The 15,491-nt window shown below is 38.6% G+C and overlaps 1 protein-coding gene across 2 annotated transcripts in view; it reads left to right on the top strand.

The window, feature by feature from the left end:
* TMOD2 (tropomodulin 2) overlaps positions 1-15,491 on the top strand; it is a 51,262-nt gene that overhangs the window by 25,073 nt on the left and 10,698 nt on the right. For both annotated transcript variants that reach the window (XM_043471975.1, XM_043471976.1), the window contains 3 exons: positions 405-491; positions 6,662-6,792; positions 8,776-8,883. In XM_043471975.1, the coding sequence (XP_043327910.1) occupies positions 405-491; positions 6,662-6,792; positions 8,776-8,883 (326 nt within the window). The remainder of the gene's footprint in view (positions 1-404; positions 492-6,661; positions 6,793-8,775; positions 8,884-15,491) is intronic.

The raw sequence follows: 15,491 nt of genomic DNA, 5'->3' as shown, positions 1-15,491 counted from the left end.
TCTATATAATGTTAGAGCTTAAAATATCATTAGACTCAGTCCCACGTTCAAATTTTACAGATGAGAAAACATAAGGGATGAATCTACTTAACTAGGAGATCTAAGCAGATTTTCAATTTGGAGACAACTAGACCATTGTCCCTCAGATCCTACACAATTCCACATATATAGATGTAGAAAGATGTGAGGAATGCTAGTGATCTTAGGAGGAGGGATTTAAACAAACAAAAAAAAAGCTTATTTAATACTATACATGTGTCACACACTTTGCAAGGCAAGTGAGGTCAAGAGACTTATCTTTATGGTATGAAGAATTGTTCTGCAAAGGGAAAATTAATAATGTGGACATCTTAACAAGCTTTCTCAAACTTAAGTTTTATTCACAGGTTATTTTTGCTTTTCAGCTGTTCTTGGAGTACACAATTTGCTCAACAATCCCAAGTTTGATGAAGAAACGACCAACACGAAAGGCGGCAAAGGGCCTGTGAGAAGTAAGTTGACGTGAAATCTGTGGTTTTATGAAACCTGGGAGCCTCCGGGTGTTGCTGGTAGGAGAAAGGCTTGTTGACTGGGCCGCTGGGAAGTCTGGAATTCTTTTAGGCTTTGAAGGTGGATTTTGTCAGTTCACCTAGGATCACTGGGCTGTGAGCAATCAGATCAGAACAGAGTGGCCAGCACTGGGAGCTCTGTCTGGTAGTGTGACTAGTACCGATCAGTGTGTGCTGCCCAGAACACACTCCTGGTGAAAGTGAAAGTCACTCAGTCCTGTCCGGCTCTTTGCAACCCCATGGACTATACAGTCCCTGGAATTCTCAAGGCCAGAATACTGGAGTGGGTAGCCTGTCCCTTCTCCAGGGGATCTTCCCAACCCAGGGTTCGAACCCAGGTCTTCCATGTTGCAGGCAGATTCTTTACCAGCTGAGCCACAAGGGAAGCCCAAGAATACTGGAGTGGGTAGCCTATCCCTTCAGCAGTGGATCTTCCCAACCCAGGAATCGAACCAGGGTCTCCTGCATTGCAGGCGAATTCTCTCCTGATAGGTTCAGTCAAAGGAGGAAATGACAGATAAAAAAGTTTGCTTAGTCAGCACAGAAAGGAGAGTTTTATGTCATAACGACGCTTTAATTAGCTACAGTATCTTAGCTAAATTTTACTTCTCTATTCGAGAAGCATCTTTTTGTCTTAATTATGGATGTTTGTGATTGTTTCTGTTGTTTAGTCACCAAGTCGCGTCTGACTCTTTGAGACTCCATGGACTGCAGCATGCCAGGCTTCCCTGTCTTCCAGAGTTTGCTCAAACTCATGTCCATTGAGTCGGCAATGCCATCCAATCATTTCATTCTCTGTTGCCCTCTTTTCTTCTTGCCCTCAATCTTTCCCTGCATCAGGTTCTTTTCCAATGAGTCAGCTCTTCGTATCAAGTGGTCAAAGTATTGGAGCTTCAGCTTCAGCATCAGTCCTTCCAAAGAATATTCAGGGTTGATTTTCTGTAGTATTTTAGATAAATTTCCTTCTCTATTTGAGTGCCTTTTTGTCTCAATAATGGATGTTTGTCCTACATCCATTTGAATTTGAGTACCTACTTCCCCCAGAGAGCATGAAAGACACACTGGTGTGGATTTGCCACAGAACATTCCCGACCACTCTCTTCTTTGTCACCATTTTCTAGAGAAGTGTATCCTTCATTAGCCTCTCTCACTTACTCATTCATCAGTCATTTACTAAATATTTACTGTGTCAGGAACATTCTAGGCTTAGGTACAAAGGTAAAAAAGATGGTGCCTGACCAAAGGAACTTATCTATGTGTGGGAAGGACAGATCAATAACCAAATAATTTCAATATAGTGTGATCCAGCTGTTATGAAAACTCACAGAAGATCACAGCTTTTCTTAATAAAATTACATTTTATTCTCTCTGATGGTGACTTTGGCAATGCTTTCTAGTGTCAGCAATGTATATATCAACCACCATTTATACTGGGTAATTTACCCAGACAGTGAGCAACATTCCTTTTGTTTTCCTTCTGGTTTCTTATGCATACAAATGAAAAATACTCATCCTTTTAATCTCAGTACCAAAATGTAAGATTCTGACAACACGTTTGTTATGAAAAAAAAAGTTTGGTGCATAGCCTACTGGGCTTTTATACATACACATACACACATATCATTAACTTTTTAAAATACTATTTTTAGAGTAGTTTTGTGTTCACTGCAAAATTGAGAGAAAGGTACAGAGATATTCTGTTCCATACCCACAGCCTCTCCGCTTAGCTATATTTGCACAGAGGGGTGCGTTTGTTACAATTAATGAACCTACACTGACACATCATTGTCACTCTGAGCCCAAAGTTTACAACAGGGCTCACTCCTGGGTTTGTACATTCTGTGGGCTTGCACAAATGTATAATGACATGTTTCCACCACTACAGTTTCAGGCAGAGTGGATTCACTGTCCGCAACTTCTCTGTGCTCTGTCTGTTCATCTCTCCTTCCCCACTAACCTCTGGCAACCGCTGATCTTTTAACTGTATCCATCATTATGTCTTTTCCAGAATGTCATATAGTTGGAATCATACAGTATGTAGCCTATTCAGACTGGTTTCTTTCACTTAGTAATATGCATTTAAGGTTCCTCTGTGTCTTTTCAAGATTTGATAGAGCTTTTCATTTTTTTATTGAGAGTAACATTTGATGTACAATATTTTATAAGTTATAGGTATACAGCATAGTGATTCACAGTTTTTAAAGGTTATACTCCATTAATAGTTATTATATATTATTATGGAGTTGGCTATATTCCCTATGTTATATAATATATCCTTATAGTTTATTTTATTCATAAGAATTGGTACTTCTTAATTCTCTATTAAGAGAATTCTTAATTCTCTGTCTTGCTCCTCCCTCTTTTCCTCTCCCCACTGGTAACCACCAGTTTGTTCCCTGTATCTGTGAGTTTATTTCCTTTTTGCTATGTTCACTATTTGTTTTTTTAAGATTCACATATAAGTGACATCTTAAAGTAGTTGTCGTTCTCTGTCTGACTTATTTCACTTAGCATACTACCTTCCAAGTTAACCCATGTTGTTGTAAATGGTAAAATTTCATTCTTTATCATGGTTGAGTAGTAGCCCATATTTGTTTGTATGGGTGTATGGGTGTATATTATCCATTCATCTGTTGATATATGTTTAGGCTGCTTCCATATCTTGGCAATTGTAAAAAATACTTCTGTGAACATGGGGATGCATGTGACTTTTCAAATTAGTGTTTTTGCTTATTTTAGACATATGCCCAGGAGTGGAACTGCTAAATCATGTGGCAGTGATAGATCATTTCTTTTTAACACTGAATAATGTTCCATTATTTGGGTATACCACAGTTTATCAGATCACCTACTGAAGGACATCTTAGTTGCTTCCAAATTTTGGAAATTAAGAATAAAGCTGCTACAAATATCCATGTTCAGATTTTGGACATAAATTTTAAATTCCTTTGGGTAAACATCAAGGAGCATAAGTGCTGAATCTTATGGTAAGATGTCTGGTTTTGAATTCCATGAGCAATGAATGAGAATTTCTGTTGCTCCACATCCTCACCAACAGTTGGTTTTGTCAGTGTTCCAGATTTTGGTCATTCTAATAGGTGTGTAGTGGTGTGTCACTATTTTAATTTGCATTTCCCTGATAACATATGATGTGGAGCATCTTTTCATATGCTTATTTTTCATTTGTATATCTTCTTTGGTGAGATATCTCTTAACTTTTTTGGCTTATTTTTAAAATCATGTCATTTCCTTATCATTGAGTTTTAAGAGTTCTTTGTATATATTGGATAAGTGCTTTATCATATGTGTCTTTTTTCTGATTTTTTTAACGAATCAAAGATTTTGAAAATTATATAATGCTTTACAAATTGCAAAAGTTTCACACAGTTCAGTTCAGTCACTCAGTCATGTCCAACTCTTTGCAAGCCCATGCCAGGCTTTCCTGTCCATCACCAACTCCCAGAGTTTACTCAAACTCATGTCCATTGAGTTAGTGATGCCATCCAACCATCTCATCCTCTGTCGTCCCCTTCTCCTTCTGTCTTCAATCTTTCCCAGCATCAGGGTCTTTCCCAATGAGTAACTTCTTTGCATCAGGTGGTTAAAGTATTGGAACTTCAGCTTCAGCATCAGTCCTTCCAATGAATATTCAGGATTGATTTCTTTTAGGATTGACTGGTTTGATCTCCTTGCAGCCCAAGGGACTCTCAAGAGTCTTCTCCAACACCACAGTTCAAAAGCATCAATTCTTCGGCTTCTTTATAGTCCAACTCTCACATCCATACACGACTACTGGAAAAACCATAGCTTTGACTAGATGGACCTTTGTTGGCAAAATAATGTCTCTGCTTTTTAGTATGCTGTCTAGGTTGGTCATAGCTTTTCTTCCGAAGAGCAAGCATCTTTTAATTTCATGGCTTCAGTCACCATCTGCAGTGATTTTGGAGCCCAAAAAATAAAGTCTGTCACTGTTTCCATTGTTCCCTCATCTATTTCCCATGAAGTGATGGAACCAGATGCCATGATCTTAGTTTTCTGAATGTTGTGCTTTAAGCCAGCTTTTCCACTTTCCTCTTTCACTTTCATCAAGAGGCTCTTTAGTTCCTCTTCGCTTTCTGCCATAAGGGTGGTATCATCTGCATATCTGAGGTTATTGATGTTTCTGCTGGCAATCTTGATTCCAGCTTGTGCTTCATCCAGCCGGCATTCCACATGATGTACTCTGCATATAAGTTAAATAAACAGGGAGACAATATACAGCCTTGATGTACTTACACACATGATTTCAAATAATCTCATAACAACCCTTTTTTTCACTATACCCATATATTGTCTCTCCCTCCTCCTTCTCCCCACTGGTAACCACTAGTTTTTTCTCTATATCTGTGAGTCTATCAGATGTGTCTTTTGCAAATATTTTCTCCCAGTCTGTGCTTTATCTCCCCATTGCTCTTGAGAGTATTTTCTGTAGAGTATAAAAGTTTAATTTTAATGCAGGTCAGTTTATCAATTCTTCCTTTTAAGGATTATGCCTTTAGGACTGTATCTAAAACTTCATCTTCAAACCCAAGGTCATCTAGATTTTATCCTCTGTTATCTCCTAGGAGTTCTATAGTTTTGCATTTAAATTTAGGTCTGTGATCTGTTTTGAGTTAATTTTTGTGAAGAGTGTAAGGTCTGTGTGTGCGTACTAAGTCACTTCAGTCGTGTTCAACTCATTGCAACCTTATGGAAGGTAGCCTGCCAAGCTTCTCTGTTCATGCAATTCTCCAGCAAGAATACTGGAGTGGGTTGCCATGCCCTCCTCCAGGGGATCTTCCCAACCCATGGATTGAACCAGCTCTTACATCTGCATTGGCAGGTGGGTTCTTTACCACTAGCACCACCTGGGAAGCCCATAAGGTCTGTATCTAGATTCTTTTATTTTTTCTTTCATGTAGATGTCCAGTTGTTCCAGCACCATTTGTTGAAAAGACTACTTTTTTCTCCACTATATTACCTTTGCTGCTTTGTCAAAGATCAACTGATTGTATTTATGTGGGTCTGTTTGTGGACTCTGTATTCTGTTCCACTGATCTATTTGTATATTTTTACCAATATCACTATCTTCCTTCCTATAGCTTTAAGTCTTCTTGAAGTTGAATTGCTGGATTTGTTTTTCTCTTTAAATATTGTTTTGGCTATTCTGTGTATTTTTCCTCTTTATATAAACTTTATAATCATTTTTTAATATCTGCAAAATAAATTTCTGAGATTTTGATTGGGATTGCATTGCATTTGGGAAGAACTGACATCTTGACAACACTGAATATTTCTGTACGTGGAATATCTCTCCTTCCTAACAATATATGAAGATGCCTTTTCCTCCACATTGTTGCTGACTCTGAATATTATCTTTTTACATTTTTTGGCAAATCAAATGGTATCTCATTTTTAAATTTCTCAGAATTTAATTACTTTTCATATTTTTTTGGTTGACTGATAGAGAATCCTCTGATCACTAGCTGTTCATTTTCCACTGGGTTATCTTACTGCCTTGTAGAAGCTCTGTGTATATTGAGATATGAACTCTTTGTGTATTACATACATTGCAAACATTTTCTGTTAACTGCTTTTGAGAATTCTTCCACTTCTTCTTTTCTATTCCTTTCTCTTCCTATACAATCCTCAAAATTAAAGCTCCAAGATGGAAATCAGAGGATGGGCCAGAGGAGAATTGGGTTTGGGAAATAAAGGAACTCATTTTTGTGCATCTTAGTTTCTTTGGTTTGGTTATTATAGTTTGAAAGAGGTCCATATGGAGCAGCTATAACTACCTGTGGATATTCTTTTAGGAGTTTGAGTTTGCTGTAGAGCCTCCTGCACTTTTGGCTCCATGGAGCATCAACCACTGAGACTCCTCATTGCAGCTGAAAACACCAACCTGGGAGGCTGTAACTCAGAGCCACACCATTCCTCTGCTTGCTGAGTTGAGAATAAGCTTGCTGTCACTGATATTAGAATATTATTGGAATCACCCCATATGAAAAGAAGGTCATTTGGGGGGAAGTTGTCTCTGATTTTTATGGGAGAGACCTTACATTTTATTTTTTAAATTAAAACTTGTGTCTTAGATGTGGTCAAAGGTGAAAAAGTCAAGCCAGTATTTGAGGAACCACCAAATCCCACAAATGTGGAAGTAAGTCTACAGCAGATGAAAGCCAATGATCCCAGCTTGCAAGAAGTCAACCTCAACAATATTAAGGTATTTCAAATGATTGTTGTCAGTCACTTGACTTATCGTTCAGTCAGAAAACTTACTGGAGATGACTGCCTGCCTTTACACATGTTCTAAATCCTTTATAGTCAATGATTTCGAGGCAAAATATCCTATTCAGAAGGAGTGGATTTATTTGCTCAATGCTATGTGGCATCCTGGATGGGAAGGGAGTTTGGGGGAGAATAAATACATGTGTATGTATTGCTAAGTACCTTTGCTGTCCACCTAAAACTATCACAACATTGTTAACTGGCTATTCTCTAATATATAAAATAAAAAGTTAAAAAATAATAATAAAATAAAATTTTAAAATAAATTAAAGAAGTAGGTTTAAAAAAAAGAGTCATTTCTAGAATTCTTTTAAAAGAATTACAGTACTTGTGTTAAACAAGTGTTATTAGTTATCTACTACTGAGTAACAAATTACCCCGAAACTTAGAGGCTTAAAACAACAAACAGTTTATTATTTCACATAATTTCTGAGTGTCAGGAATCTGAGAGTGACTTGGCCGGGTAGTTGTGGCTCAGGGTCTCAGATGAGGCTGTGGTAAAGCTGTCAGCCAGACCTGCAGTCATCTCAAGGCTTGACCAGGGCTTGGGGCTCCATTTGCAAGATGGCGCACTCATGTGACTGTTGGCAGGAGGCCTCAGTTTCCTCAGCACATGGACCTCTCAATAGGGCCGCCAATATATCTTCACGTCATGACAACTTGCTTCCCCCAGAGCAAATGACCCAAGAGAAAAAGAGAGCCACAATGTCTTTTATGGCCTAGTCTCTGAAGTCACTTCTGCTTTGACAATGTCTTAGCACTCTCAAAGGGAGGAGAAATTGTGTGTGTGAGAGAGAGAAAGAATGAGAGAAAGAGAAAACACTACCTGACACCTTTTTTGTTCCTTCTTATTAGGCCAATTTCCAGCATTTAATAGTATCAACTGATTTTTATTGAGTACTAGCTATGTGCCATATACTTTGCTAAATACTTGAAATTCATTATCTCATTTAATCCTTAATGGGACTTTAAAAGATTCAGCTGTCCACAGTCACAGAGCTGGCCTGTAGTGTTCCATGAACTCATGTTAGCCTCTAGCTGTGCCCCGTATTGTCTGCCTCTCCGGTGCTCAGTACTGTGCTAAGTGCTATGGAAGGGGGAGTAAGGTTCATTCAGTCTCGATTCTGAAGAACTCAAACTAGGAGAAAAACACTAAGCAGATAATTATAACGTGATGTGGTAAGCCCCCAAATTCTGTGGAATTGCAGGTAAGGGAAATTGATCCTGCCTAGGAGATCCAATAAACAGAGGAGGTGATATTTCCGCTGGGTCTTGAAAAATGAGTAGGAATTAGAGCTAGTTTAATTCTAGTCTGGCTAAAATATAGAGAATGAAAGAGAAAAAGAGGGAAGGGTGGTGTGTGCATAATTCGGAGGGTAAACAGAAGTGATGCGAGTGTCACATTGTGTTAGATTCCCTTATTGGACACTAAGTGGGGCTATTGGCTCTGGATAGGTTAGTTGCTAGAGATGGCTGATGAATGTCTTTCAGAGAGGATAAAATCAAAGGTTCATCTAAGTCACCAAAATACGAACCTTCAAATTGTGAACTTTCAAAGATGCAAGCATACGTGCCAGCCCCTGTATACCAGCTGTTGTACTGTACTATTGTACTTTTCAAGGTACTATACTGTAATATTAAAAATGTTTGTTTTTTGTGTTTCTTTTTTATACATGTATTATTTGTGTGAAAAGTATTATACACCTGTTACAGTACAGTATCATCTAGCTGATTTTGTGTTAGTTGGGTACCTAGGCTAACTTTGTTGGAGTTATGTACACATTGGACCTAGGAATGTGCTCTCAGAACGAAACTCATGCATAGGTCGGGGACCTGCTGTATGTAAAAGCTGTGGGTCCTGAGCTTAGGGTGAAGGTGCTATAGAAGGATTCATCAACAATCTGTGTCTTTCTCATAGAACATTCCAATTCCAACCCTGAAGGAATTTGCAAAGGCTCTGGAGACCAACACTCACGTGAAAAAGTTCAGTCTGGCCGCAACCCGCAGCAATGACCCTGTGGCAATTGTGAGTAAAATCCTTAGAAATATAGCCCTCAGATATTTAATTCAGTAGAAGCTATTTTTAATTTGTTTTATCAATTAACAATGTTCAGATCTGGTCAATTTATTTTCTGTATAATTAATAAACAAAATTAGTTATAATGAGACGGTAAAACAAGAACCCACAAGTCAGGCACTTTGAATTCACTAGAATTTTGTTAACACTACACTTTTAGGAGAAAGATATAAGATTAGATTAGGCATCTAGCTAAATAAATATTTAGATTTTGTTTTATTCTTAGTATAAATTTTCTGAAACATTTGCACCTGCAGTAGCATTCCATCACAATAAATGGATATGAGACCCCTCCCCCATGAGAGCCTATAGGAACTCAGCACATAGAAAAAAATGTTAACATATTTTTCATTTTAATCTTTTAAGTGGATTCATATGTCTCAAAAATATTTTAAACAACCAAATCTTAAAACATTTTTTGTTTGATATTGTTAACTAGATGAAAGAAGAAAAAGGTCTATTCCTCCTATGCACCTTAGTTGATTCGAGTAAATAAGGAAACCCCTGAGCCCAAGTAAATACTACTACCATTGCCATCATCAGTGTTATTCCTCCTATTAGTAGCTCACATTTCTTGAGCAGCTCTGACCCCTGTCCTTTGCTAGGTCATCTCACTGAATCCTCAGTACACACAATGAGGTGTGTACTATTATTAGTTCCCACTCTAACAAATGAGCAGTGTGAGGCTCAGAAAGGTTAAGTAACTTTTCCAAAGTAACCCAGTCAGCAGAGGACAGAGCCAGGATTCACCACCAGGCCCTGGTTGCACAATCAAAATGCCTAACCACCCAGCTATGCTATATTTAAATACATTACCTCACTGTTGTATGTTTGCTAAATTGTGCCAGTTGTCAGAAGCCTGAGCATTAGGCCACATCAATGGTTCTACAGGATCTGATGCTCAGCACTTGAAAAATAAAAGTTTCTTGACTTGATGATGTGCTTTAAAGTAACATGTCTTTTGGAAGATTTAAAAGAACATTAAAAAGGGACAGCAAGAAAGTAATGCTACCCACCACAGTGCTGGTGTTGAGTAGATGTTGAAAAACAAGTATTGAAAAATACTTGTTAAATGAATAAATGGATGTGCCCTCTAACCTCTGAGCAATAGGTAGTATTTCCATGATGACGACAGCAAATGTGAAGTAAGCACTCATGTAAGAGAGGGGCTAAGCTACAGAACTGATGTTTTCACCAGCAGTTATTACATGTCTAAATTTGTAGGTTGAAAGCAGTTTTTAATTTGAAGCCTATCATTGAAATAGAAAAAGAACATAACTAGATTATTGGTGAGGTAAAGTTAGCAATTTAGAGGTTCTTATCTGTGTATGATTTTGTGTATAATCTCTGCCCTTTACTAGATTTGTTTTCAGTTAAGCAAAAATATTCACAGTGCATTTTGTATGTAAATAACTAAAGGGATAAATAAATAAATGATTTGTAATTTCTGTTTAATATAATATCTACAGTAAAATGGCAGGGATGCAACTAGTTTATAGTTTACTGTCAGCACTACTAGTAAATAATCTAACTTCTACTCTACAGCAAATAGATAACCTGCTGAATGGACTAATATAATATATATATCCATTACACAGCCCAATATGTTAATAATATACACTAACACACATTATATCTATAATGTATTTATATTATATATTATTATATAAAACATAATATAGCCCCCAATGTGTTAATAATATATTAAGGTATATATTGTTATATCAAATATAATAATCTGCTTGATATAGTTTTCTGTCCAACAACTAGGTATTGAATGTATGCCTTGTGACAAGTGCACCATACAACTGCAAGGAATAACTGTTATCCTTTAGAGTGAAAAGAAAAGCCTCTTCCAGCCTTATGCCTGGATGGCTTCACATGGTCCAGCCCTCACCTGGCTGACCCCAGATGGTTCCCCTTTCAGCTATGCTATCGTCAGAAAAGAACTTTTCTATAGGTTGAAGATTGATTGATTATCCCACAGGCAGCAGAGATATTCAGACTATGTTTGTGGGTGAACAACTCACTGTTGAGAATTACAGATCAGCATTAAAGCAAGAGCTTGGAGACTCTTTTCTATGTAAGGTTCACAAATAGACTCTACAAAATACTTGTGGGATTATAGTGAATATAGACAAGCTATGTGGATGTGAGATGACATTATTCCTGTTTTACAGATGTGGCAACTGAGGCTCAGAGTATGAGTACCTTAACTAAGATTACCCAGCTTGTGACCAAGCCAGGAAGCAAATTTAAGTGATCTGTAATCAAATTCAGTTTACCATGCTCCAAGTACTTCCATATAATCACCCCTATAGCAGGGAGTGTTAATGAAACTTGCCACACTAATAAATGCCAATATAGAGAAAAGGCCCAAATATGTTTTTTAAAAATGCTGTTATTAATAGGAATGCCACATAAAAATCAGAAGTTTAGGACAGCACTATCAAATAAAAATAAAATGAGAACTACACATGGACCTTTAAATTTTCCAGTAACCACATCAAAAAAAATGGGTGGAATTAAATTTAAGGATATATTTTATTTAAACCACCATATCCAAAATGCCATCATTTCAAAATGTATATGTAATGAGGTCTTTTGCAGTATTTTTCCATACTACATCTTTGAAATCCAATGCATGTTTTATATTTATAGCACATCTCAGTTCATAAGAGGCACTTTTCAAGGCCTCCATAGCCACGTGAGTCCTGTGGCTACCCCTGCGAGGATACAGGTTTGGACAGTGCAGGAAACAGCAATTTCCACATAACGCTGTGAAGTACAGAAAGCAAAACCTTCTCTTTAAAAATGTATTTCTACACTATTTATATAACCTTTAAGAAATCTAGTCTTGGTTTCACTAACGTTATTATCCCCAGCACATGTAATAGATGCTCAAATATTTGCTGAACTGCAGTGAACCTGGGCCTGGAGCCCAGGGTTGTGTTTGGCTGGGTCTCTCTTCCCTGTTTTGTTCGGTATAAGAAAAGTGTTTTCTCCAGTTTAAAAGAAATTGGCAAGATCGTGGCTACTTGCCAGTAGGTCCTGCAAGTTTTTTATAAAGGCCTAATTGCTCTGACATTTTGTTATTCTAATAGCAGAAGTAAATCCCAAAGCTTGGAGAATCCATAAGGAAAGGCCTGATGCATTCCCTTTTGGGGCTCTAATTAAAATGTGTACATTTAATTCTAATTAAAGACCTAGCACTGAATAAATACACTTTAATTTACATGGTGTACAATAACATCAGTGCAAACTCTTGAGCTTTCCTTGTAGTTCAAGCAAGTGCTTGACTAATACACAGAATTGTTCTTCTAGTCCAGTGGTTCTCAACTCAGGGTGATTCTGCCCTCCAGGGAACATTTAGCAGTGTCTCCAGATATTTTTTGGTTGTCATGACTGGGAGGGTACTGTTGACATTTTGTGGGTCTCAGAGGCTGCTAAACCTCCCACAAGACGCAGGATACCTCCCACAACAAAGAATTCTCCAGCCTCAGATGTCGATGGTCTTGAGGTTGGAAAACCTGTTCTTGTCTCAAGTTGAATTCCTTCTCCTCTTCCTTCTTTTTGTCCTTTCTGCCATTAAAACAAAAGAGTTCAGAAGTTCCTTGTTCTACTCCCAAGAGCAATCACTGTTAGCAGCTTGTTTTTCATTCCTTTCGTTGTTGTCTATATGATTTCAATTAAAGTGATTTTGAATCCTGGCTGAACACTAGTCACTGAAGAGCTTTTCAAAAATGCAGTCATAAATCAACTATACTTCAATACTAAAAAAAAAACAAACAAAGCAGCTGTCCAGGCCACAGCCTGAGATTCTGATTTAATTCATCTGGGGTGGGGCCCAAGCATTGGTGTATTTTTTAAAGCATCCAGGTCTTTCTAGTGTGCAACCAGGTAGAAATGCACTAATACATATGCATTTTTTTTTATTTATTTTTATTAGTCGGAGGCTAACCACCCTACAACATTGCAGTGGCCCTTGTCATACATTGACACGAATTAGCCATGGGTTTACATGTATTCCCCATCCCGATCCCCCCTCCCACCTCCCTCTCCACCCGATCCCTCTGGGTCTTCCCAGTGCACCAGGCCCGAGCACTTGTCTCATGCATCCAACCTGGGCTGGTGATCTGCCTCACCCTAGATAATATACATGTTTCGATGCTGTTCTCTCGAAACATCCCAACCTCGCCTTCTCCCACAGAGTCCAAAAGTCTGTTCTGTACATCTGTGTCTCTTTTTCTGTTTTGCATATAGGGTTATCATTACCATCTTTCTAAATTCCATATAACATATGCACTTTTATTTTTGATGTATTATCTCAGATAGTTTTTGATTCTCCATTAGAAAAGATTGGGCAACTCTGTACTCTCTCTTCTTTCTACTTCATCTTCCTTTTCTAGCTCTAAATTGTAGTTATTCTACTATTTCACACATTTGAGCTTTATACATTTTATCTCATTATATTCAGTTAGGTGTATAGATTGACACCAAAAAAATTAGAATTTATCACCAGCATTTACAATTATCTGGCTGTATAAATATATTAAAGCCTCAGTTCTATTGGCTATAAAGTCTAGCGACTAATGGCAGTCTGATTATTGCTTCTCTGTGAGTAGATTACAGTGTTTTTTCTTTCTCTATTTTCTTTCTTTCTTTTTTGGAAGTGGGGCAAGGTGGAGACAGTTGGTAACATTTAGAAATTTTACATATTTCTGTTCTCTGAATATTCTGTGTTCCCTGCATAGCATGCTGGCCTGTTTTGTGAACTCAACTTTTCTCTCCTGATGTTGGTTTTCCTATTAGGTCTAGCAGTCACTGTTTGCCTGTTCATAGTTCCAAATAGAGAACAAAATTGATTTGTGTAAACCGGGACTATTTCCTCTGCAGTTATGTAGATCTGGTTCGCCAAAAGATCTATCCCTTAAAAGGGAAGCCCCTTTATATTTCTCCATTTGTTACCATCTGGCAGGCCACACATTTTATTTAGTCATTATTGCCTCTGCCTCTGCTGCTGAACCATAAGCTCCCTAAACAGGGGTTTTTGTTTTCCCTACAGCTAGCACGAAGCAGAAGCCTGACACATAATCTTTGCTAAGTGAATGAGTGAATAAATGAATGAATGAGCGAGTGCTTTTGTCAGCAGGCAGATGAGTTGATGAGCAGCCTTCTCTGTAGTGTGCGTATGAGAATCTAGCAGGCAACCGGAGAGTCCTCGGCAACTGCTTAAGTTGGGAGGGCTTCCCTCTGGGAGGGACACGGTTCAGCGTATTTCCGTCCTGGGCGTTGCCGCCTCTCCTGTCCCGTCTCCCACTCTGTATCTGGTGGAAGACCTGGGAGTGCCTCTGTTTCTGCACTGCTTCACTCTCGGGACCTGGCACCCTCACCAAGCCTCTTCCTGGGAGATTTCTCACTGATGGCTGTGCAGGCAGTTGCCCCTTTTCAGGGAAGCCTCAGGAATAGCTGTTGTGCTCTCCGCCTGCTCTCACTGATCCACCTGTTCCTAAGGCAGCTTTGTAGTGAGACGCCCTAACTGGGGCTTCCCAGGTGGCAATAGTGGCAAAGAAGGCATTTGCCAGTGCAGGAGACTTAAGAGGCGTGGGTTCGATCCCTGAATCGGGAAGATCCCCTGGAGGTGGGCACGGCAGCTCTCTCCAGTATTCTTGCCTGGAGAATTCCATGGACAGAGGCATTTGGAGGGCTACAGTCCATAGGGTTGCAAGGAGTCAGACACGACTGAGACTACGTAGCACACATGCACACCGCTGCGACTCACCTCGGGCATCTCAGGCGATTGTGTGGTTGTTTCTCCACCAATCTTTCTGTTTTCTGTATTTTAGCAACTCTTCAGGATAATGGCCCTCTGTTTTTGTTTTCTTGCATTGGAGGAGTTCCAGCCACTTAAAAAGTATACCTTTTCTTTATGACAGCGGGAAACTGTGGGGATGAAGGGAACACACAGGTGCATGTGTGCCATCCACTGTCCATCTGGGCGTCGCCAGTGGTTCTGCCACTCTGGGTAGTGATTTTGTTCCAAAAGTTATCTTTGAAAAATCCTGATTTACAGATGACCTGAAATAATACAACTAAATTAGTAGTGCCCAAATGCTAGTCAATGATAAAAATCTTTATCCATTCATAGTAAAAGGAGAAAAATGAAATAATTCTGAGATTAATCCTTTCTACATTTTTTCCCTAATGTTAAAATGCCTTTTCTCAAAAAAATTGACAATGATAACAGATGGTTGTAGGTTTTTTAATGTCCTTACTTAATAAAACAAAGTTGTTAATTCTATGTCAGTGTCTTTTTAGGGGGGCTTCCTTAGTGACTCAGTGGTAAAGAACCCACCTGCCAATGCAGGAGACTCACGTTCGATCCCTGGGTTGGGAAGCTCCCCTGGAGAAGGAAATCTCAACCCAGTCCAGTATTCTTGCCTGGAAAATCCCATGGACAGAGGAACCTGGAGGGCTATAGTGTATGGGGTCGAAAATAGTTAGACACAACTTAGCAACTAAACAACAACAATCTTTGTTTTTTTTTAATTTTGCAA

The sequence above is a fragment of the Cervus canadensis genome, chromosome 6, assembly GCF_019320065.1.
Source record: "Cervus canadensis isolate Bull #8, Minnesota chromosome 6, ASM1932006v1, whole genome shotgun sequence".
In the NCBI taxonomy this organism is placed as follows: Eukaryota; Metazoa; Chordata; class Mammalia; order Artiodactyla; family Cervidae; genus Cervus; species Cervus canadensis.
This window is presented reverse-complemented; position numbering and strand designations above follow the sequence as displayed.